Below are 25276 nucleotides of genomic sequence, written 5' to 3'. Positions count from 1 at the left end.
TCGTTTTTGCGCGAACATGTCTCGACGAGGGCTTTCCTTTAGGGAAACGGGGAGAAATTTGGAAAATTACCGAATCACACCGACGTGTAAGCAATCAAGAGAGATTACGAATCCAATTTCGCGGACCCGAAATCTCTGTCGATCCCTCTTAATTCAGCCGTCTCTTATAGCGCGAGGAACAAATCGCTTTAGCTAAACTCGCTTAAGTGCTGGGCTTCAGTTCCCGCTCGCGCAAAGTTTAAGCTTTGAATTTTTCTCGAATATTTATGAATTTGATCTCTCTCTTCTCCTTTCTCTCGAAATGGGAAACGGCGTATATGTATATCTTTATCTTTTTCTTCTTTTTTTTTTTCAGCGAGCGGAAGTGTAACGCTGGCACGACCGTGCGTCGTTCTCGTGATCATGGGATTACTGATGCTACGGTAAGGACCGAGGATACCAATCGCCGCCCTTCATGCTCATCCTCTAGGCCTCGTGAAGAAGCCAGTCTCACAATGTGACACGATTACGTAATAAATTACCCATGTTGTTTATATTTTTTATAATTGCAATTAGAGTGGAGTTAGAAACCACGTAAATAATTGTAGGCAGACGACACACTATCAGTATGTTAGACTTTACTCGGATGTGCGAAGAGTGAAGGGGAGAGAGGCAAAATTTTGTTGTAAGGAAAATATGAATTTTTTTTTTGTTTTTTTCTTAAAGGCGATAAGAAACAATCTCCGGAACATTGCGGCGACTTGGTCGTTTAATTTTCGCGTTATATAAATTATGTATTTCTCATGTAGTGCGCGAAGGACACGACGAACATGCATTCTCGGTGTGTATATGTATTCGTCATCGAAAGGGTCGTTTATCGACTAACGTCGCAATCGGTCGTTTATCATGAAACTTCCGAGTCATGACTCTTTATACCGTTTGCGGTGACTCGTGCGTAAAGTGTATAAATCGATTTCTTTGGATGCATACGCACGTTACACACCGCGCTTCGTCTAAATATTCGCTTGTACGGTTAGCACGTATCTGCAGTGCAAACCGAGAACGTGACGAATCTGCATTTTATCGAATTTTCATTAACTGCCCTATGTCCGAATTATAGAGACGATAGAGTACTTTATTCGATTTGCAAGACAATGTAATATATTAACAATTTAAATATAATATTTTTAAAAAATGACTTCCTGTGCAGATTCTCAAATTCGGGATATAATTTACGATATTTTAAAATATTTCGTTCGTTACTTTCGAGCTAATTCTGTTAAGTATTTATTAAATATTTGTTAAAGAGATTTATTAAGAAAATATTTAAAAATATGTCTAGGAAATGTTTTGTCTTTTATTCAATGAGATTAATTATCAATGTATGCCGTACACATTCCGGACGGCGAGGTGTTTAGTTAAGAAAACGAGGACGACGCGCTGTAGTTACACTTGTTACACACCGTTTCCGCGCGCGTGTGTGTGTGCTGTAAATCAATAAAATAAACACGAATCGGCCTAGCGCATACACATACCGAGAAGAGGCAGTGAGACGCGGCGCAAACAAATCGTCGTTTCTATTCGCCACCATCCGTAGCCCTTAACGATCTAGTCGCTATTAATCGTGCGTTAACGAGATAATGTCCTAGGAATAATTGTACGACATGTGTGACTTGTAGCGTGCGTTTACCAAAGATTTTTCGGACTTTTCACGCTAAGCATTTCTAATTGTTAATTATATCACGGTGGCACGATATGTAGAGAGAAATTTCGTAAGAGTAAAACTGCCACGTTCTTTATCTATGGTAGCTGTAAGGCACACTCTTGTAAATATGTATATATTATATAGATAAAATTATTATAAGAGCCGGAGGATATACAAATACTTGTCTTTAATTTAACGTTCTAAAACTAAAAATGAAACGCGCAATGTGAAATATCGATTTACAAAAAAGACATTTGAATTTTAATCTGTGTGAAAGGTATCTTTTTTAGTAAATCGTGTAAGTCTCTCTCGAAAATATATTGTACATCAATCTAAAATAAAATCTTAATGAAAAACTCGAGAGATTAATATTGAATATTTAATAACATTGATAAAAAAAAATGATCAGAAAGTACATTTATCCAGTCCACTTTTATTCCAAATGTCTCAGATGTGTCCCGATTATTTATAAAAATTATCGTTAAATATATTAAAGATAAAGTATATATGTCTATAAAATATATATAATTGCTGTAAATTTTGTTCCTACATCATACATACACGCATACACGTATCTTTAAAATGCAATTGTATAATAGCTATAATGGGAAGAATTTTGACAATATTATAAATATTATAAATATTTTAATATAAAATATATATCATAAGACAGTCGCGTTGGATAGATAACGTTCCGTAAAGAAAGGGTGTTTCTTCGTATGAACGTTAGACGATTTAGTCGGAGATTTAGCGAAAAACTTCAAAATTTTCTGCTCGTTGGGTGTCTCCGTTTCCTCTGTCTCTTCCCATTCTACCGTCAGCGCTTTCGACTCAAGAATCTGTTCTGCGGTAGACCAACTGAATCGAACGAGCTGCGGAAAACCGAATACCTCGTCTACGTTCGCGGACAGCCAGTTTTTAGTCATCGGATCGGTGGGATAGCCGCTACCGTATTCCGTCCCGATACAGTCACCCTCGCGAAATTGCCACGCTCTTATCGCGTGATCTCGCGATACCTTGGCACATATACTGGCCGCGCTGACGATCGGATAAGTCGCGTCGGCTTTTTTCGCCACGACTATCTTTACGCCGGGAAATATGCCCTTCAATCGCGTCTGGTAAGACTCTGGTTTACCGACGGTGTCCACGTAAATCTCGGCGACGTTCACCCCCGCTTCGATCGCCCCCTGTATCAGTTTGATGGCCGAGAGCATGGAGACCTCGTTGAGCGAGACTTTCGTACGACGATACATGCTGTTGGCGATAACGTTCGGCGATATCGCCTCGATTGCCCAACCTATACTGTCCTTATTCTTGCAGATGTCATCGAATATCTCATCGCGCTTTTTTTCCGTCAGACTTTTGGAATCGGCGCAGCCTAGATCGACGAGCAACTGCTTCCGCGATAACGGAGCATACGAGATCCCGTAAACCATCGGACCTAAAACCGGACCGCGACCTGCCTCGTCCACCCCAAGCTGGCACGGCTCGTCCCTACAGATTTGTGGAACCTACGATGAACCAGTCCCATAATTATTTTTATGCTTCTATTCTGTTCTTATATCTTTCTTAATTCTCATTTTTTCTTTGATATCAATTCTTCTTTGTAATATGTTAAAATTGTTCTGCGATTGCTTTTTTGTTTTTTCTCTTCCTTCCAATAATATATTATATCTCCAATATTGTTTGGTAATTATGTTCATATATTATTACTTATGTTTTTATATATTATGTTTATATATTTTGAAATTATGTTTGTTATAAAAAGACCAAATATTTACTTTAAAAATGTAACTTCATTGTATAGCAATATCCATGTTTAAGCTTATTAAATATTATTCATAAAAAGAAAGTTGTTATATTGTAACAAAAAAAATTATTTGTTTATAATAACAAAAATATGACCATGTTTATGTTTGACACCCTACAAAGTTATTAGATAGATGTACACTGTATTTTCACATCAGACTATTCTCGCATTATTTTATTCACACAAAGAAATTTTCCATATTACAAAACTACCTATGTATTTACCTCCGAAAAGTGAACTTTATTGATGCTGTGGTCGCTCTGTTCGAAAAACGCATTTAAATTCTCCTTGCTGGTAATGACATTAACCGTTTCTTCACGCGAATCTTCTGGATTTTCTTGATTACTCTCTTCTGTCTCACTCTCTCTTTTATTCATTTTTATGGCTTTACACTCGCTTACACTAAAATGTTCAATTAAAATGATATAACATAACCTGAACTCTTTATTCACGTACCAAGACTTACCGCCGATTTGAATACTCGCGATACTCTCGAACATGACAATGATTAAGAGTTTTACTAGACGTTCAAACGCTACAAAATTTTGAACCATCTGATAACCAATCGGAACAAAGGAATCTTTAGATCGGATTCTACATAATCCGTAAAGAATTGACCAATCACACAGTTGAATCAGAAAAATAATCAAATATGATTGGTTAATTTCTTACGGTTTAAGGCTCTACACTATTGTAGATCCGGCTTTATTCCTTTCGAATCCGGAAAGCACTAGCAGGACATCTTTTGTCTAAAATGTGGAATTAAAAAAGTAAGTAGATAAACAAACTGCCTAACCTAGCTATATATAAGTTGTAAATAGTGTAACGTTTTAGCGTAGTTTTTTAAATAAGATTTCTTTGCATACTTTAGTTATTGTAACAAATAATTCATCGTGAATTTTGCACAATGATAGAATTATTGCCGAAGCGGACAATCTTGCGACTGACGTCGAGGATTCGCAATCATCTTAGATGCTACGTCTCAAGTCAGCCTAGCGATTTCGTAAAAGTTGTTGAAGTTGCACCACGAGATGGTTTGCAAAACGAGACGAAAGTGGTGCCTACGGAAGTCAAAGTCGATTTCATCGATAGACTGTCAACGACCGGATTGAGAAGTATAGAAGTTACAAGTTTCGTATCCCCCAAATGGGTTCCTCAGATGGCGGATAACACCCAAGTTTTTCAACAGATTAAGAAAAGACACGGTACATCCTATCCGGTACTAGTCCCAAATCTAAAAGGCTTGGAGAGTGCTGTCGCGGTAGGCGTCAAAGAAATCGCAGTGTTTGGCGCAGCATCGGAGACTTTTTCCAAGGCTAATACCAACTGCTCCATCAAAGAGAGCGTAAAGAATTTTAAACTTGTTATTGAGGAGGCAAAGAAGCACGATATCAGAATCCGTGGCTATGTATCATGTATTGTTGATTGTCCTTACGAAGGGGAAACCAAACCGGCCGTCACAGCACATTTGGCTTCAACAATGTTAGATTGCGGATGTTACGAAGTTTCTCTGGGTGATACCATAGGCACAGGATCACCAAAGAAAATTGAACGTGTTTTGAATGAGTTGCGTCATATTGCTTGGAATAATATGAGTTATTATGCTCTGCACTGTCATGATACATATGGACAGGCTTTGGTAAACATATACACAGGTCTCGAAAATGGTATAAGAGTCTTTGATTCTTCCGTCGCTGGACTTGGTGGATGTCCATATGCCGCTGGTGCTTCGGGAAATGTTGCCACAGAGGATTTGTTATATTTTCTACAAGGGCAAGGACTAGAGACTGGCATAGACTTAAATAAAATAGTGGAAATTGGTGATTTCATAAGCAAACAAATAGGCAGAACAAATCAGTCAAAGACTGGAATGGCTATGCTTGCTAAAACAAGTCAAAAATGTTAACCACGCTATATTGAAGTTTAATAGAGTGAGGAAAAAGACCAAAGAATTTTACATTCCAAAAATATTAAATTACTCTATATAACACATGTGTGTATATATATTTTAGATTTTATCAATAGTTTTTATATTTATATTGACAGAATAATATATATTCAAGATTTTTTTATATTAAAATATAATAAACATATTTTTATATTAAAAATATATTAAAACATTGTATATATATATTTTGTACATCTTATGTTATTCTGTTGAATTTTTATGTATAAAAAGCAACATAACTTTATGAATTTTTTTACAATAAATGCATATGAATGATCACTATGTTTGTTAATGCTATCAGTATTGAATAATGATGCAAAATTTCTGATATTTTAACTTATTAATACGATATCTAAATCTAAATTAATTAAACATAAAAGATGTAAGAAATTTATTATTTTATGTTTGAATTTATTTTTATTCACACAATACCTCTGAAATTATTAAATACTGACAGCATTCATTTGTTTTTCGTTTCATTCCTTATTTCTTTATTGAATTTCCATTTCTTATTGCATTTCTATATGTGCATGCATGTATGTGTGTGTTAGAGGACTTTTTTTTATTTATTTTGTAAATATTTTATTAAAAAAAAAAAAAAGTATTTTTGATAGATACGAATTAGTGATTTTACCGATGGTCGAAAAATGAATTAGTTAATTCTATCTTACGATAAGATTAAATTATATTTTTTAATAAGGCATTTTAAAAGAACAATTTGACTATAGTTAATTTCTATTTTCTGTGCATATATATGACAAGCCATTGTCAGGCTTTTCTGCATTATCGGACGCAGTTCGCATCCGCCATGAGTCCTCCATAATGGTGTTCGAATAATTCATTGCTTTACATTTCTGTCAGTAAATGCTCTCAGTAAATATACATTTTTCGATCTTTCGCAATATTACAGAGTGATCCATTATACAGAGAATGTTTTGAAATTGTTATTTAATATTTATTTAAGAGAATGTATAACGACTTTTAAATTCTTTCCTTCAAGTGTGTGGTATATGTACAGCTTCATTAAGGTGTAGAAAAAAATCTAAGTATTGCAGTTCTCTGTTCCTCACATAGAAGACGATTATTTACAAAGAGTGAAAATGAGCTCAGGCTTCATATCAGAGGCCGAACTTGCCGAGCAACGGCGAATACGACAGGAGGAATGGGAACGTGTGCGAACTGCTGATCAGCCTTTAGGTTAGTTTCTAATATTTTATTCAGCATGTAATCATATCTATATTTGTTAAAAGTTATACTAGCTATTGTGACAGCTATCGAATAACTAAATTTAATGATTTCGATTATAAATGTTTGAAGAGTATTTTATTTTATATGCGTATAACGATTTGCAGAAGCCCCAGAGGAGTCTTATGATCCTAGATCATTGTACGAGAGATTACAAGAGCAGAAGAATAAAAGAGACTTGGAATATGAAGAAGCGCACAAATTAAGTAAATAGAAAAATAACATTGAGTTTGTTATAATTACTGAGTATTGTGTAATATTTTTATACGATGGCGCTTAATATAATGATTTAATTTATCATATTAGATATTGAGGATATGTCAGTACTGTTTATTATGTATAATAACAGTTTTTTGTTCGTTATTTATATATTCTTTGTAAAACAATTCACTAACGATCTTTAAAATATCTAAATATCTCAATATAATTAAGTATAAACAAATTTTCTAATATTAATGTTCTGATATCAATTCTTTAATATTACATATTTAAAAATTGTAATAATTATTGCTTTCATACAATAGCACTTGATAAATTAATTCATCATATTCAGTATTGAGCGTATCAGCCATTGAATGTAATAACAGTTTGTGTTTCATTATTTATATATTGTTTGTAAAACAATTACTATTTGCTAATGATTTATAATTATATATAATAGACAAGGTTTCTAATATTCTGAGATCTATTCTCCAATATCACATATTTAAAAAATCTTAATGCTTCTTTCCAGAAAATATGATCAAAGGATTAGACGATGATGAAGTAGAATTTTTGGATTTGGTAGATAGAACTAAAATGGAAGAGGAACGTAAAAAAAATCTTGAGGAAGAAAAAGAAATGCGTGATTTTAAAGCTGCAGTTGCTTCACTTCAAGAACAGAAATTAAATGAAAAGTTAAAACAAGAATTGAAAAACCCACCTGTCAGTAGTAAAAATGTTTGTGGAAGGTATTATATCACATCATCATTATCATATAAGTCAATCAAGATAATTTCTATTTATCATAGAAATTGTAGCACATTATGTATTCGAATCAATTTAATTTTAATAATTCCTAAATAATTTAATAATTTAATAACAGTGAATAGAATATTCAATTATAATTATATTTTATTATTTGTTAGTAGCCGGTCTTCACAATTAAAGCTGCCTGCAGGTGTTGTGTTAAAACGACCTGACAAACAAAAACAAGGTAAAGCTAGAATAGAAATACTTTGTACATTACTCCCTATATATGTAATAATGTACTATTTTCTAACATGTATAATTATTCATATAGGAGAAGTACTTAAAGGAATTAAAAGAAAGTTGCCCTCATCCGATGATGCCGATGAAAAGGAAACAAAAAAGAAAGAATTGCAATCACCTTGCAAACTGGATACTTCTAGTCTTGAGTCAGACAAACAAAACGATAAAAATATACTAAATCAAGTTAATAATGGTGATGGATATCAGAGTGGACTCAAATGTATCGGCATATTACCCGGTCTTGGAACATATGATAATTCCAGTGATAGTGATTGCAGTTCTGATACAGACCAGGAAACTGAACCAAATCCTTCCATATACGATATGTTAGGTCGAAAAATAAAAACGTTGAAAGATAAGGAAGAAAAAAGTTGAATCGTCACATTATCATGTACACATACGCACATACATATCTATATATATATATATATATATATATATATATATATATATATATATATATATATTTATGTATATATGTATGAGTATATTAAAGGTAATGTTTGTGAATATAGAAAAACAATATATTATTATGTTACAATTATTAATTGTGTTTGAAATATACGTAAACATATTTCTACTATATTTAGCCAATATATTTACACAGTATATTTGTACTATAAAAATTATATGAATAATAAACTGTCAAATTATATTTAATAATTTCATAATCAGTTTGACTACTTTACACAAGTATTAATTCTAATGTGATCATCTTAATTAAAACTATTTCATCGCGATACCAAATTTTAATGTATATACCGTTCGATTGTAGCAGGGTAGAAGGATTTTGTGTAAAATGGAAACATTGATGATTTGTCAATGAAATAAATAATTATAAGCCAACTTATTGTACATGGTTTTTATATTTTTACTTCGTTATATTATTCTTTACCATTTCCGTCATTTATAATATAGTTTTTCTTAAAATACATCGAATTATATTTATATACTAATTATCGCGGTTGATTGAAAAATTACCAAGATAATGTATCTATGATTTTTATATTATCTATGGTTGTATATATGCATAATGAAAATTGCCATAGCTTTTCGATGGATCTCGAGTTCATAGTTAGTCGTGAAACCTTTGTGATTTGTCTCGTATATTTCGTGTGTTATTGTGTTGTCGAAAAGTAAATTGTTCCGAAAAGTTGTCGCATATGTTTCTGCGTAAAGATTTCAAATTATTCATCGTTGATAACATATTAATTATCGCGTACGATCGCTACTATCGGTACCGGTTATGTGCGTCTTGAATAAATGCGTATCGATAAAAAATTCTTACATTTATCGTATATTTTGTTCGCTGAAATATTTGCATATTTTTACTCTGTAATTAATATCATCGTTTGAAATGATTTGCGCTCTGCATAAAAAATATCAATATATATATATATATATTTTTAATATCAATATATATATATATATATATATATATATATATATTTTTTTGAATTTTCATCTCGCAGGTAATTATTGCACGAAGTTTGCCGCTTCGACAGCACCTTTCTCGGTGCATCCGCAGGATCCGTCATTATCACTAGTCAGTCGCCTGTCACGTGATGTGTTCAAATCGCCTCACTTTCTCGCGATCGTTGGCGGGTGAATCTCGTGCGCGAAAGTCAGTGTCGCGATGAGTGTTTCGTGTTATAATTCATTGTCGCGTATAATTGCCATTGTCGGTGATTGTGTTCATCGCGAATCAGTTGACATTTTCTGCCGGAACTTTTCGCCGGAATGTATTGAAAGTACAATGAGCGCGTGATCATTGCCAGGTATTTCGTGTGTTGTAATCTGTTAATTAACTGCGTCAGTTAGCCTCTAGCAATAGTTCGCGCATGTTATATGTACATTTTTTGAGTGCGCCTTTCGAATGTTGATTAGTGTTTCGAGTTTTTTCTCTACGTTACTTATGAAGTTTCCTGGAGTTGCTGGTGAATCGCGCGCGAAAAGTTATCGCGAATGTATCGCGTGTAAAGTGTCGTACGTAACAAGTGTTTGAAAGACAGTTCGTGTACAACAGTAGACATTTTACTATACACGCATAATTGGTGATATCAATATATCGTTTTTCCTGGGAAATCATCCAAGATCCACGTATGTTTCAAGGAAGCTTCTCGTCGAACTACAACGGAAGTGATGCATATGATTATCCGACAAGTATGTATATACCATTGAACTATAATAACCTTATATATATATATCGTTTTGATTGATTCACTACAACGATATTATTTCTTTTTTGGCAGAAAAATAATAATGTTTTTGATATCATTTTCTGATTCAATAATATAATTGTACAAATAGATAAATCTCTACAATTTCCGCACTTTTGTCTGTATTTGAAACTATTATTTTTTTGCCTATATATTTTATTTTATATAAAATATAATCTTGTTTGATATGATATTTCTCGATACTAAAGGCTTAGTCGATAATAAAACCAGGTCGATAAATTATCATCGACAATTGGTAAGATATGTGTCACTTATCCACATGAAGGTCCTTATCCAAGGAGTTATGTAGGAGATCTGTAATCGCATTTTGCCGACAATAATTACATTCTCGACATGTCAACTACGTGTGTAGTATATAAAAAATAAAGTACATATACACAGCTGTTCGCAAATATCTCCAAATCCAATAACACGCTGTATTCACAATTTTTTATGTTCTGATAGCATCTTTTTATTATTATTATTATTACGTTATTTATCTATGTATATTATTTCGAAATGTTTGAATTTTCTTTATCATTAGGCTTTGATAACAACAAGAAATTATTAAATTATATTTATCTTTTTTTTTTAAATAAAAATTAATTTTCTCTTTCACTTTTTTCTGTTGCACATGCATCGATCACTCGACATTTATTCATATCTTGATAAGAAAATAAATGCCAGAAGTATTAAAATTCCAAAACATTAATTTGTCTTTCAAAAATCTTTTTCTTTACTTATAGGACATGCGCTAATTATTTTTGCAAAGTTTATATTTTTCATACATTCAGTATATTTATTCGAAGGATTTTTATCCCTAAGGATGATAAACTGTCAGTCGAAATGTTACGACGATGCAAATAACATTTATCATAATTCTCTCGCATTCTTTTCGAAGCCGCGTCTTTTCTCGCGACTGATCTCTAATGAGATCTCCAACATTGCCTTTCTTTTTTTTTTTTTTTTTTTATTGTACGTATACACGGTTAAACATCAATGATCGTACATATAAACGAGCGCAAACGAGCGTTTGAGCGATATAGAATAGCCAGAATTGTCATTAAGCCCCGTGGATGGTTTCCCATTGGGACCCGTGGGATCTCCCGGCTGTGTATCGCGCACACTCACGCGACAGCGCGTGTGCGAGTGTAGGCATACCTATAAAAATATCTGTGTATGCATGTGTATGCGTGTACCTCGATTCCCCTGATTCTTATATCGATCCGACAGATCTGATATCATCCAGCGTTATCCCTTGGGCTCGCACTCATCTGCCGACAAAAGAGCATCTGTGCGAGCCGATCCGTAATGCTCTTGCAACCTGTTCACAAGTAGCTTGCCCTATACGCACAGCATGAATTCATTATCAGTCTAGTATAAACATATTGCCTGTACGGATAGGGCGCTGTCACTCAACAGAGCCGTAGAGTTTCTGATCCGAGTCATTTCTGTGTATCGTAACTGTAATCTTAGTGTATTAGTTTTCATTACGCGAACCGCGTCCACGTGACGGAAACGAGACTGACAGGTTCAATGAATGTTATCACATTGCTTTGTTTATTTTAGGCGCGAAAAAAATTACACACACACACACACACACACACACACTATATTCATATACATATATGTGTGTGTGTGTATATGATATATATTTATTTATTCTAATATTTTAAAATTTAAAATATAAAGTATTTCATAAGATATAAAATATTAAAATATAAAGTATTAAATGTAAAGTATTTTTCGATAAGTACTTTAATACTTTTACACGTGGAATAATATATGAAATAAATCGGTTGACGTAAGAATACATAATTACATATTGATAAAATATACATGGATACAATATATGTAGTATTCAATTTATTCGTTTTTTATCAATTTATAAAAAATAAAGCCATTAATGTTTGTTTAAAGCTTTTTTGTTAAATATGTACATAATAAAAAAGATTAAAAAAAATTTTTTCTTTTTTTTACATTCAGCTTATCTCGAGAAACTCGATCCATTTCTAAAGATAAAAAATTTTTATGAATTATGTGATTATGATATTATTTTGAAATATAATGTCATCATAGTTCGGAAAGCGAACGCGAGTTTACAGGCAATAATATTTGATGATACATCGAAATCATCGTGACTTCTATTATTTTAGCGATAATGCGCGCGACGAATCTGTTGTATTAGATACGCGATTATTTTTATCATAGGCTTAGACACGAGCACACGTTCTTACCGTTGCATCTGTGTGTGGATGCAGTAGTGCGTGTGTGGTCAATCCTGACCTGGCTGTGTATACAGGACTGCGGTGGCAGGTGACGGCGTGTTGTGAGCTGCATAATGAATAATGCGAAAGCCGAACCACAAGCCGTTCCTGTCCTTCCACTTGGCTGACTGAATGACAGCCAGTCTAGGAAAAACCACTGATTGGCTGTACATGCCCCCCGACTCTCGTGCTTGTCACATCCTGTGTGTGTCTACCTGCGATCGAAATCAAGCTGCACGACGAGACTTGATTTTCGTATTTCTGGGACACGCTATCGGCGAATTCACGGTGGATTTTGCAAAGAAACCGTCGACGCTTGTAAAAAGAGACGAAAAGATGATGAGAGATCAAAAATAACATTGCCCCGTGTATGAGACACCAAAATTTATTAGATTTATTATCTTCGATAGAAGAGAGATTATTGCCATTTTATTATAAATACTATAATAAATTCCTTATTTTTGTGTTTGATGAAAAACTGCAAATAGCACAACAAAATTCTAAAATTGATCTTCTTATTATAAATGAAACGTGTAAGAGTGATTCGTTATTGTTAATATAACTAGAAACGCGAAATAATTTTATATGAAAAAATAGGTCAGCTATTTGTAAAAATGATTTATTTTCTTTTATCTTGAGATAATTTAAATCTTGATATCTCTAACGTTTCTATTTGTTATTTTTAATAACGATCATTGATTCTCTTCACGCTCATCGACAACATTTTGCAATATTCATCGTGAATTTATCAATAATATATCCCTCCTTAGAAATCAAACCTTGTTATGTAATTTGAGTATGATCGTAAATAATTTTATTGCCAAGAAAATTTAATAATTGAAAATTATGATATTTAGTAATTGAAAAATGTGATATTATTCTTTCATGTTATTTTTCTTTGCCTTCCTTGACAAGTTAAAAATCAAAAATTATAATTACAGATACATTTTATATAATTATATTTGACAACTACTTATTAGAAAACTTTTCAAACTTTTTTTTCATATGATAGTGCAATACACCGTATATCGATAATATCAAACTTCTCTTATACATTATTCTCTTATACATTATTTTTGATATCATAAAATATCGATAATATAACAATATTTATGTTATATTATACTTAATATGTAAATAATTCAAAAAGGATTGATATATATTCATTTTGTTTAGATATCAAAAGCATTTTATTCAATAATAGCTCAGAAAATGCTTGCGATATCTACGAAATATCAAAAAGAAAATTTTTGCAAAGAGAAGAAAGAAGTTATTTTTCTTATATTAAATTATATATAACTTATAGTAGCACTATTTAACAATGCGATACTTTTCTTTACATATAACGTAGTCCTTACAGCACAATAGTTTTAGAACGGATTTAAGAGGGTTTCAAAGTGTTGGGATTTTACGACTTAATCCCACTCGATTTAGCACTCGAAAGATATTTCTAATGGGAACGAGCAATGGGTTGTGAAACGGATTGACCCTTTGATTGCATTAAAATAGTTTAATACTTTATGCGTAATCGATTATGAGATGTATTTGGCATGAATGTGTTAGTACTTTTCAAAATTCCATTAGTCTTTGAGGGAAAATTGCTCCAATTTACTTTACTTGTATCTAAATATCTATTTCTATTATTAGCAATATAAAACCTTATCAATTCTTATCAATTATATAGGTTTTATAATATATTTTATTGAACCTAAATATACCAAACATTCGGAAAAATCTATGATACAATTGTATATATAATTATATAAAGATTATAATATATTCACAATTTTTTAATAAATCTCTATCTTAGTGTTAATGCGCAAAGAAAGTAGAATTAATTAGAAATAATTTTATTAGAAAAAAATTGTAAATACAAATTAAATTAAAATTTCAGCGTATTTAATTAATTATTTATATATTAATTTAATATATAAATAATTAATTAAATATTAAATAATTAAATATTAAAGCAATTAAAAAATCAATAATAAGATTAGTACTGTCGAAGGCGAAGAGAATGCAAATGAGAACGACAAATTTCCAAATAAGTAAAACGATAAATGCTCACGATCATTTGATGCTGCAGTTGATTTAGCCCTATTTCTCTAGCACACTATTTTTCCCTTAGTTTATTCGTTAATTATTTTCAAACAAATTTCGGACATTGAATCCACGAAATGAAACACGTTTTTCGATGTCTAATATCTCACCTTTTACAATGGTGGACAAAAGTGGTTTTCTGGAAAGCTTTCGCGTAAAATTCTTCTTCCGTATCTGCATGCCATCGTGCTTTCCGTTTCCTAGAACACTCCTTGCACGCAAATTGGGGTCAACGTGAATACTTAATGGGAAACTGTGGTCGAGCAGGAGTCAAGGTGCAGTGATGGGAGGCAGAGAGGAAAAGGCCGTTTGCCGTTCGCCCAGCGTGCCAACTTAGTTAGGCTGTCTAATCAAACGACTTCACACGGTACATCGGCGATGATGTATGCAAAATGGTTTCTCTCGTTTGCAAGAATTTCTTCAAATCATTCACTTCACACACGATCGAGATAATCCGCGGTCGCTTCCGACATTTATTGCGATAAGTTTAATTGCGCGCGGATTTGACATGTAATTTTTCTATACTTTGCTCTTATTGCTAGAAAGAAGTATTCAGCGAAGAAAGCATTTAGAAATTGTAAATTGTAAGATTATACTAAAATTAAGTTAATTACATAATTTGTTTAGTCACTTTATAATTGAATTATAAAATTATACTAAAATTAAATTTCTCTATATATATAAATTACTCGATATACAAAACAATAAAGCTATTAGGAACTTTGTATACAGCCGATGAAAAATTGAAAAATATTTTGATGAAATAAAGACGGAATATATAAAATGTACAGATAATCTCACCAACACTCTAAATTCGATTATTATGAATAAGTTTGAATATTATCTTATATTTTTTGCGATATATAAAGAGTGTACTGTACGCGCAAGTCTCTAAGAGTTTATCCTGTATATATCGTATATGGAAAACGGCTGTACACTGAAACAGAATATCAAGAGAGATTGAATTACTCGCATAATAGAGAGTCGTGAATAAATTATCTTAAAGAAGATAAAGTTTCTTTTTTACTTTAGTCAACGCCTTTATCGAATTATAAATAAGCCAACTTATATCTTTGGCAGACCATACAACACATTACGGGGCCCCTATTAATATTTATATTAGGATAGCGAATATGGAAATAGATGCACTTCGTATTCTAGTCTTCCATGAAGATTTCGTTGCAACACTCCAGTTAAAAATGTAGCATCTTTCTTCGTTACTTTTTATTTCTCTCAGTTCTAACCGTATCATCCCAACATTCGAAATACTAAATTAACAAACTGCTTTTAAAAATATAGTCTTCATGTAATAAATTTTCCTCAAGTTACATGTGTGTATATATATATATATATATATATATTATTAATTTTTAGCGCGTGAATAAAAAAACAATAAATTATATCATAGATTCTATATTCTTTTTTAGTTTTCATACAGTTTTTGTATAAAAAAAGTATGCATTCCAATTTCAATATTTATTCAAAAGAAAAAATTAGTTATTAATTTGAAGTATTTTATAACGTTTATATCTTATGTAAATTAATCAATATAGAAAATGAAAAAAAGTATATTGTCACAATTTGTGCTAAGAGGGCAAATGCGTAAATTTAATTTTTTTTCAATTAGTTTCAAATAATTATTTAAACTAATACAGACGTTTAGTATCATTGTTCACTTCAAAAAGACATCGATATTTAGTTATTCGATAAAATTCGGTCTCGCATGGCGACGCACAACGCTGGTCGTTACGAAACCGCCCATTGTCAGTGTAATCGTGAAGGAAAGATGACGCTTATCCTCTAATACAACATTCCGGCCATCCTCGCCATCGTGGTCACTGCAGTCGCATTAGTTAGGACTAACAACGCTGGCGGACAATCAAAAGCTGATGGGCCATGATTCGCTATGATAATGAACCATGAATATCGCATGAGGCGAGCGAGCTGGGGACGCCAACTCCTCGCTTCGCTCGCTAGGCTCCATACCCGTAGCCAATGGTCGGGGTTAAAGGGAACTGAGGTGGGAATATGAAGGGATGGGCAGAGAGAGAAAGAGAGGGAGAGAGACGGAGGGAAAGAGAGAGTCGAGGCTATCGATGCGCGGTAATGCCTCTGTTGACGCTCGGATTAAAGTCCTTTTCGACACACACGCAGAATGTCACTTCTGTGTACTGTCCAAGTATCATTATCGATATAATTTCCCGCGAGTAAATAAAAATCTTTATGTTTGACGTATCGGTGGAGCGCGCTTCTATCATGTGGTTACGATCATACGATTCCAAAGAGGTTGCTAAATTGCAGTTCATCGTTATTGATTGAAGAGTTAGCAAAAAAAAAAAAAAAAAAAAAATAATAAATTAAAAGTGTATCTCTCAAGTATTATCTATTATATATTAGTTATCGAAATTACGTTAGCGAGATAATATATATACATATGTATAAATATACATTTCTTTCGCGAGAAAAGCCGAAAATAATATTTGAACGTTAAGTTATAATGACACGCAAACACAAACGCACACGCACACGCAAATCTCTGCATCACGCGCAGCATCCCAATTATTATTTCGATGCCAGAATCGCGCATGTTCCGATCGCGAGATATACCTGGAAAAGCTCTTTGAGGCCGCAAATCCAAGAGACAAACGTTTCTGATTTACGACGTCGAGCCTCGGCTCTCGCTCGTTCATTATTGATCGTTCGTTTATGTTCACCCCGATGCCGGACAAGTTCGAGATATACTCGCGGCCACAAACGGACCGAAAAATTGAAGTCCGCGCGCGCGAAAGGAGGGCGAGCGCTAAATAAAATAACGCGCGCGTCCAAGAGAGAAGAAGTAAAGGAGGAGAAAAATAAGGGTCACGAAAGATCTAGGACTGTGGGTGTAAAGAGAGAATGAGAGGAAAAGGGTGGAAATACGTTTACATGCGCGTTTTTTGCGGAGCTAGCGGCGTGTGAGCATAAGTACGTATCTATTTACGAGCGAAGAGAGACACTACGGGTGTAGAAATGACATTTGGAAGAAACCACGTTTGCAGTGCAAGAGCAGGTAGAGAAACTTTCTCTATACTAGTTCTAGCCAGGTTTAGAATTACTGCGACATTATAAGATGAACATTTACGAACAAATATAATAGAACGAGATAGACGGTGTTTTCTGGCAATTCAGCATCATACATTTAAACAAAGAGATAACTTGTATAACTTGTCAACATTTCAAATCACATTTTGGCATTACCGTAATCTCTTATTTTGTAAATTTATCTTTTTTAATCCACTTATCTGTGTGATTTAAGTTTTAAAAGTATACTTTCAAATTTTATCTTTCCTGATAATTTTCTTGCTTGAAAAAATAAAAACCTCGACTGTGATATTAGCCTTCCAAAAAAGGAAAAATAATAATTTTTTAATAACAAAGTTATATTTTATAAAGTTCTATTACTGAACTGCATTATCATATTTTCTTCAATTGTACAATATTTAGAGATATGGAATTAAAGAGTAAATATAGTTTCAAAGAAATAATTTTTTAAAATAAATTTGCTAAAAATAAATATACTTATTTTATAAAAATTTTTACTCTTAAATTTTGTAATTTTCTAACACGTTGAGTGTTATATAACGGACATTGTGCCTGTTACGATATTCAACGTTATTAAGCCGTCGATTGCCGCGTCAAATATGCTACGTATATTACAACACGTTATTAACTTATCATCCTGCAAATGTCGATTAGTAAAACTTTTCATGTTTAAGAGTCATTTATTTTCTAAAATCATTGTTTCTTTATTTTACCAATACATCACTCAACTTCAACAAATATAATAATATCATATCAAAGAAGATTAACAAAACATAAATTAAAATTTTTGTGCAATTATGAAAATATTTATTGAATTTATATAATATATTTTAGTTAATCTCAATTCAAACAAGTAACGGTTTTTAATTACATTTATTAATTGAAAATCGCAGTTAATAGGAACGACATAATCGTTGATGAAGGCCAACAAAATTGCAAACGTGCGATCGAAATTTGCGATAGTTTACTTTGCGAAAGATGAGATCCATGACCATCTCATAGGGAGAAAGAGATAGAAGGAGATCGATTGAGAGAGGAGTCACACGCCCCTTATCAAAATATCGTATCATTCAAATATTTCTTCCTCTCGGTGGTGCGATCTGTGCTAATAACGAGACAAACGATAGAGGAGAGTTCGGCGAGGTCGGCGATGGCGGGGGGGGGGGGGATCGCGGGAGAAAAAGGGGAAAGAAGCGACGGTGGGCCGCGGAATATGCGTGCACGCGATACTGAAGGCCACAGTGAGTGCGTGCGTACATGCGTGCGTGCGCGCGCTCTATAAGCATCATACCACTGTTCAGCCGCCGCGTTTCGGAGCAGCGGCGGCAGCGAAGCCGAATGACTGAGCGAGGGTGCGGGCCCGCGTGGCCCGCATTGGCTGCTGAATTATATATGAATGGAGCGTAAGGGCTGTTGCCTAGCAACCGCATACACCGCGTTAAGACAAAATGGAGAAGCACGCAGCATCCGCGCTGCCGCTCTGCTCCGCATCCCCCCCCTCTCTCTCTCTCTCCCCCCCTCTCTCTCTCTCTCCCTCTCTCTCTCTCTCTCTCTCTCTCTCTCTCTCTCTCTTTCTCTCTATCTTTCTCTCTATCTTTCTCTATCTATCTTTCTCTATCCATCTTTTTCTCTTTGGTCAAAAATTTTTTTCTCTCGCTTACATCACTCATGCGCAATCTTAGAACCGCTTTGGACCGCAATTGTTTTGACAAATTGTCGGGATTATATCAAGTTGATGCCGAAGGATTGACTCGCGCACGGTCATTGATTGCATTCTTGAATCAGGGATTGAATAATGGGTATGGTACGTTAAGTTGGCGCAAAAGATTTGTTCTTTTATTAAGTTCTGTCTTAAGTAAAGTTACTGATTTGTGAGTCTTGAAGATTGAAAAACTTCTTTCTAACTTTAGATTATACATTTTCTTTTTCAAGTAAAAATGTAAAAAAGAGAAAGAAAGATGAAGAGAGGACCGTTTGGAAACCGTTTTGGAACCGCTACGGAAACTATCTTCTTTTTCATTCGATTAGAACGTGCGAGTAGATTTGATAAGCTCTCTCAGTCTCTATTCGCGCAAATAAAAATCAAGCAATCGCGACTTAATCCAACGCGCGTATCGATTATATCCCCAACATAATTTTAGTAAAAGAATAATTTACTTACGCGGGAAAATAAGTTCGTATTTCGAAGTAACTCTGAGTAGTACTCACAAAATGCATCGGTTCTTTCCTACATTAACGCGTATTGCGCGGTTTTTTTTGCATCCGCTATTTCTGCTGTTTTACGTGCGTGAGTATTAAGCTGATAAGTAGACGTATATTTGACGGGAGCAATGCGCCTCCATTAGCAAGCACTACGCCGATCCCTCCAACCCCTCTTCCCCCGCAACCCCCGCGCTTCGGCCATTATATCTGAAGTTCCTATATAGCGTAGGATGAGCCAGGTACCATTATTATGCCGAAAGTGTGCATTATTCGCTCTTTCCTTCGACATACACATATACATTTTCTCTCTTTTTCTTCCTCTGTCTCTCTGAAGGTTTTATGCTAATCATTTCGCCAAGCTAGACTCGCTAACAATGATTATATTATCGATATTTGAAATATATTAATATACACATATATAGGCTTTTTTTAATCTTTAACAAATACCGTAATTTTTTTTTTTTAATAAAATATAAAAAAATTTCATTAAATTTTTAATCCATAAAATTGCATATTGTTTTTCTTTTTTTTTTTTTTTTTAATAAAAAATAATATTTTAGTGGCTCTACATACATACATACATACATACACACGTGCATATTTTTCATTATAAGTCTGCGGTCTTTGACAAGTAAGTTAAACGCATGGTGAATCACTGTAGATAAAGTTACGCTCTTCTTTTACGAAAAGGACATTTCCTCTTACTTTTTCTCTCCTTCGTAATCCATTTGAACTGATCTTCTCGCAACCTTTTTCACCCACCGGATCACATCACAGATCAGCGCTACGTCTTGGTGACACATATCAGAATAGCCGGGAGTCCCATACGGCTACGCCAAGCCGATCATCTCAAATTACAAAGAGTATTGGAAACGGATTTATTTCAGCGCCCTGTCCCATTCTATTATGGACTTAATAGTGTGTAATATAAAATGCAGAAAGATATATCTTCTTAATGTCCGGTCTCGTCTTGAGCGAATATAAAATACTTTACTCAGTAATATATTTTTATGGAAAAATTTTCCATAAAACATTTTTTTGCAAAATTTTTTAGTCTTGTCTTTCTCTTTAATCGTAAGATGCATTCAGTTTTGAAAACAGTACTTTATTTATATTACATTTACGAGGAATAAACATAGCTTGGAAAGATAATTTATGTTAAAAAATATGTAACGTATGTACGGATATTGACAATGAAACGCGCGTGCAATTACAGGCAGTATCTATTACGAGAGAAAACGCGTCCGCCACGCAAGTCAGATTAAAAGGGTAATAATCAAATATGGTACACTTAATTCCACTGTATCCCCACATAATTCCATGGAAAATACATTTCTCCCCCAATCTGAAGACCCCCCATCCGGGCTGTTAAATATAATCTGCTACCGCGTTTGTTACTTCTTACTCTCTCCCATCTCCTCCTCGCAATATTCGGAGTTCCCAGTTTCCTCGCGTAGGCTTTGTAGGCGCAGAACAAGGGGTTAACCTCCTACATTATTCAACCGTTCATTATATATGAATAAATTTTCGAGTAATGCCGAGATAAAGCTGCCAAGTTTTAGGTACCTGCCCCGCTTGAATATTTAGGAGACACTGTCACGCAGTACCGTTATGCTCGGTCTTCTTCTTAACTTTCACAGATTCATATACATATAAGACGTTTTTCACCGATGTACGCGTTAACCGATACTTTTATCATATTTTTCAAAGTATCATCTGTTTACATATACATCGCCCGTTCCTTTATAAAAATTCTATATTTTATCTTGATATTTTTCAAATCGCTATCTTTTACGAATCTCTTAAAGTTGAATGTCAAAAATTAATTGACCTCTGTTTTGTAAAGATCAATTTTAAACCGAGTTCGCTTTTAGCGTGTGTAAAACTATTTAAATCGTGAATTCTAAACTTTCCGACTGTACTGTATGTTACGTAAGGCTCAGCATCACTGCATCCGTGCGGGCATGAGATACGATGCGCGCGCGCGCACACACACACACACACACATACACACACAGAGTCAATAATCATTACTCCCGACTAATTTAACGTAGCGATAACGGGACGATAGTAGACGGAGTCAATAGGAATTCGCCGAAGGAAATCAAAGTGGGGACACTTAATTGTGCAGAGGGACGACAGCGAACGAGAGGTGGAACGACAAGAACGTCTGAAAGAACGCGCGAATCGAGGGACGGCGACAGGTACAAGTCGAAAGGGGATGGACAAGGGGAAAGACAGCAGGCAGGGATAGATGGGTCGGAGAGTCAGCTCACACACAAGAGGATTTCAGGCGACGGGAGTGGAAAAAGAATCATGACTGCGAGTCCGGCGACCAAAACGGACATATTCGATACATACACACACACACACACACACACACACACACGTATATACATAACACACACATAGACAGCGGATAGAACATGGGCCAGGCTGGCGCTACCGCAAGTCAAGTTTCAGAGACCGAGCAACGTAGTTTTCCTTCTTCTAATGTCACGTCACTACCTAGAAAAGAAACGCATTAATCTTTTAAGAATATTGGCTGCCTGGCCCGCGCGCAGTAATTCCCTGGGTAAACCGACGTTGCCTCGTTTGACCATTCCTGCGAGTTTTATACACGTACTCTACGAGTATCCACGTCGCGACGTTGGTTTTATTTCGGCACTGTAGTTTTTACGGCTGCAAAATTCGCTGCTGCAGTTGATCGCTATCATTTGAATCAAACCCATTAAAGATGTATAAGAATTCGGAATGAGAAAACAATTTTCTTGTTAATGTGATTAAGAATGTAAAAATATTTTATATGTATTTATATCTCTATCAAGCGGATATATTTATAGGAAAAAAATAAAATAAAGAGAATATATCAAAAGCTGTCGCGTATTAGAATTATTCGAAATAAGTTTTTTAATCAATTTTTATAATTAGAAAGATTATCCATTTAGTTTGTGAAAGATTATCAACCGTTGTGTACAGATGTATCTTCTAAATAAATTTAATTTGTGTAATAATTTCTATTTACTTGAAACAACAATTGATAAATAACTATAACGTCAAAAGTTTCGAAAAATATCAAAAAATACAATTTATCATAATTATTTACTTATATATAGACATGTAGTTTATACGAAAAAGGAAAAATATTAACAATTAAAAATTATGTAGATCTTTCTCAAAGGCAGGGTATTCGAAAATCAGACGCGCGAAAAGTCATTAAATTTTTAAAAATGCCATGATGTATAATTATGACGTTTAATTGAACGTGGCTAGTTTTAAACATTAGGCACTATTTTACTAACTATATAAATCAAGACTCGTCATCTATCCTACCATCAATCAAGAGTTTAATCATTTATCCTCTATTATCTATCACATGGATATCGATGCCCGTCCGATGTCAAGTAGCCTTTGACATTCGATTTCACCGAAACGAAACTTATATACCTATTGATCAGAAATTGTAAGTTGTTGCAGTGCCTTTGACAAATGTATGAAAATGCCGCGATTATCGTTCGCATTATTAAAAAATAAAAAAAAAAGGAGAAAATGTTAATCAGATGACAGTAAAGCGCGTTATTGAAGTAGTTAGAGAGAAAGAGAGAGAGAGAGAGAAAGAGAGAGAGAGAGAGAGAGAAAGAAAGTGGTTTTCACAGCTGATATGTCATATTTTGAACACATATAAAGGGGGCGACAATACGAGTTTTTGCATTATACGCAGATTATCAACCTGTTCGGTCTCATTCCACGCTATTCAAGAGATAAAGGAAGAAACAGAAAAGGGGAGAAGAACCGAGGTAGGATATGATGGCACATAGAGACCGAGGGAGACGCGTGTGGTGAAAGTAGGGTGGATCGAGAGGGTCGCGCCGAGAAAGAGAGAGAGAGAGAGAGAGAGAGAGAGAGAGAGAGAGAGAGAGAGAGAGAGAGAGAGAGAGAGAGAGAGAGAGAGAGAGAACGAGAAGGGGGTTCTCTCGTCCCGAGTTAGCGGAGCGGGGGCTCAAGTAAGGCATACGAGCACGTACCCGCTGCATCCTCTTGGGACACGGCCGCTCTTTATGCTCGATATAATACCGCTCTCTCAAAACATGCATACTTCTCTATGGTTCTCTTAACGTGTGCGTCGCGACGCGACTAGACGGCTCGGAGCGATGGGGCGTTCGGGTATCTGTGTGTGTGTGTGTGATGCAACAATATAAAACACTCTGCTGATAGACGGATAGACGTGTGCGTGACCGAGCATGTAACCTCTCGTAGTGCGTTAGACGCGTGTGTACGCACTTGTACGGGAAAATAGGCGGATGCCTCGCACGTGTTTTGATGGACGGTATACGCAGAGTTATCTGCAGAAATTTATTTGACAGGAGAGGGACAAGTGCGTCTTAATTCTCTAACTTTTCGTTTTATATACGGTAGCGAGATCTATTTTGCCATGCTAAAGATAAGTTTGTAATTCTCTGGGAAAACCTTACACATTATCGCAGAAGATAATTAGTTCGTTTCCTTTTCGATGAGCGTGCCGGAAATTGCGCGGAATGATTAATCGGCTGGCACATTGTTAAGTCGAGGAACAAATTAACTAATATTGTACTATATATTGTCAAATTTTCGTGTCACGATCTAAAATGCAACAATTAGAATCATTTCTAGGTCATTACGAAACCGAGCGACCGGGCTTTAAGTCCGTAAGTCGCGAGAGACATTAGGAGAAATGTCGCGGACGAACGGAGTGCAGGGGGATGATAGGCAGAGGAAAAGGAGGGTTGGAGGTTTTCTTGTCGATACATTATACGCTTTGAAGCGCACATCGTCGTCAGAGAAAACTCTCTTCCTCTCTCTCTCTCTCTCTCTCTCTCTCTCTGTCTGTCTTCGGTCTTATCCTATTACAGTCAAGCTTGGCACTTTCTAGCTAAGTCGAAGACAAGACCCCTTCGCTGCTCCCATTTAGTAATCCCCGACGTTGGCCGGGAGTTTACAAGGAATATTTAAGTCTCCCGCTAAGCTAGGATTAAGCGAAGGCAAACACTTTGATTAGCGAAGACGAGCTCTTGTGTTTTTACCTTATGGCGGCGTCTTTCAACCGCCACCAGCAATTGGGCCCGCGGATTAACGTTAACAATTCTCGGTAATCGTAAGAGGCGTAAGGTAACGCCTTAGAACGTGGAAAAATAACCCTGTAAATTCAGTCGAATGTTTAATGTGAATTAAAAGAAACATATGTTTTACTCATATGTTCTTCTACGGCGCCTTAATAAGTAATTAAGTCGATTATGTGAACATTATTAAGAAGAACGCATTTGACTACGTGTTTGTTTATAAAATATCAGATGAAAATGCTTGTGTAATTTTTTTTATTTGTAACATAATTAGATAAACAAATTTTTAAGTAAAGAATATATACGAGCGTTTCTCTGAGATATTTCAAATACACAGATTTTACAAACATATTACTTCATCAAAATTTGATGC

The 25276-nt window shown here is 34.6% G+C and overlaps 5 protein-coding genes and 1 pseudogene across 10 annotated transcripts in view; 4 read left to right on the top strand and 2 right to left on the bottom strand.

The window, feature by feature from the left end:
• Positions 1 to 487, top strand: part of LOC140673568 (uncharacterized) — a 186841-nt gene extending 186354 nt beyond the window's left edge. For all 3 annotated transcript variants that reach the window (XM_072906583.1, XM_072906581.1, XM_072906582.1), the window contains exon 7: positions 356 to 487. In XM_072906583.1, coding sequence (XP_072762684.1) covers positions 356 to 426 — 71 coding nt within the window. In that variant the 3' untranslated portion in view covers positions 427 to 487. The remainder of the gene's footprint in view (positions 1 to 355) is intronic.
• LOC140673566 (ribonuclease H2 subunit A) overlaps positions 1 to 25276 on the bottom strand; it is a 214554-nt gene that overhangs the window by 184883 nt on the left and 4395 nt on the right. Inside the window, exons 1-2 of one of the 3 annotated variants that reach the window (XM_072906573.1) lie at positions 3961 to 3977; positions 3719 to 3896 (exon numbers count right to left, since the gene is read on the bottom strand). The exons of 1 other annotated variant lie outside the window; for it this stretch is intronic. In XM_072906573.1, the coding sequence (XP_072762674.1) occupies positions 3719 to 3871 (153 nt within the window). In that variant the 5' untranslated portion in view covers positions 3872 to 3896; positions 3961 to 3977. Of the gene's footprint in view, positions 1 to 2346; positions 3196 to 3718; positions 3979 to 25276 lie in introns of those variants that run through there. One more of the 3 variants, XM_072906574.1, reaches the window with a different exon arrangement.
• Hmgcl (hydroxymethylglutaryl-CoA lyase) lies at positions 4264 to 5570 on the top strand. Its single transcript, XM_072905792.1, has one exon. The coding sequence runs from the start codon at positions 4402 to 4404 to the stop codon at positions 5398 to 5400; it is 999 nt and encodes a 332-aa protein (XP_072761893.1). The 5' UTR covers positions 4264 to 4401; the 3' UTR covers positions 5401 to 5570.
• On the top strand, positions 6221 to 8784 carry LOC140673142 (PSME3-interacting protein). 2 transcript variants are annotated; one of them, XM_072905836.1, is made up of 5 exons: positions 6221 to 6639; positions 6795 to 6893; positions 7421 to 7637; positions 7818 to 7882; positions 7970 to 8784. In XM_072905836.1, the coding sequence occupies exons 1-5, from the start codon at positions 6543 to 6545 to the stop codon at positions 8311 to 8313; spliced, it is 822 nt and encodes a 273-aa protein (XP_072761937.1). In that variant the 5' UTR covers positions 6221 to 6542; the 3' UTR covers positions 8314 to 8784. The 2 variants fall into 2 exon arrangements, with proteins under 2 accessions (XP_072761937.1, XP_072761936.1); XM_072905835.1 differs by having other exon boundaries at positions 6223 to 6639; positions 7815 to 7882.
• LOC140673570 (uncharacterized) overlaps positions 9471 to 25276 on the top strand; it is a 119561-nt gene continuing 103755 nt past the window's right edge. The window contains exon 1 of the mRNA XM_072906590.1: positions 9471 to 10101. The gene's annotated coding sequence lies outside the window, so the exon portion shown is untranslated. The remainder of the gene's footprint in view (positions 10102 to 25276) is intronic.
• LOC140673445 (uncharacterized) lies at positions 12433 to 20900 on the bottom strand (annotated as a pseudogene).

The sequence above is a fragment of the Anoplolepis gracilipes genome, chromosome 14 (assembly GCF_047496725.1).
Source record: "Anoplolepis gracilipes chromosome 14, ASM4749672v1, whole genome shotgun sequence".
Lineage (NCBI taxonomy): Eukaryota > Metazoa > Arthropoda > Insecta > Hymenoptera > Formicidae > Anoplolepis > Anoplolepis gracilipes.
Note: the sequence above shows the minus strand (reverse complement) of the source record. Positions and strands in the feature narration are given on the sequence as shown.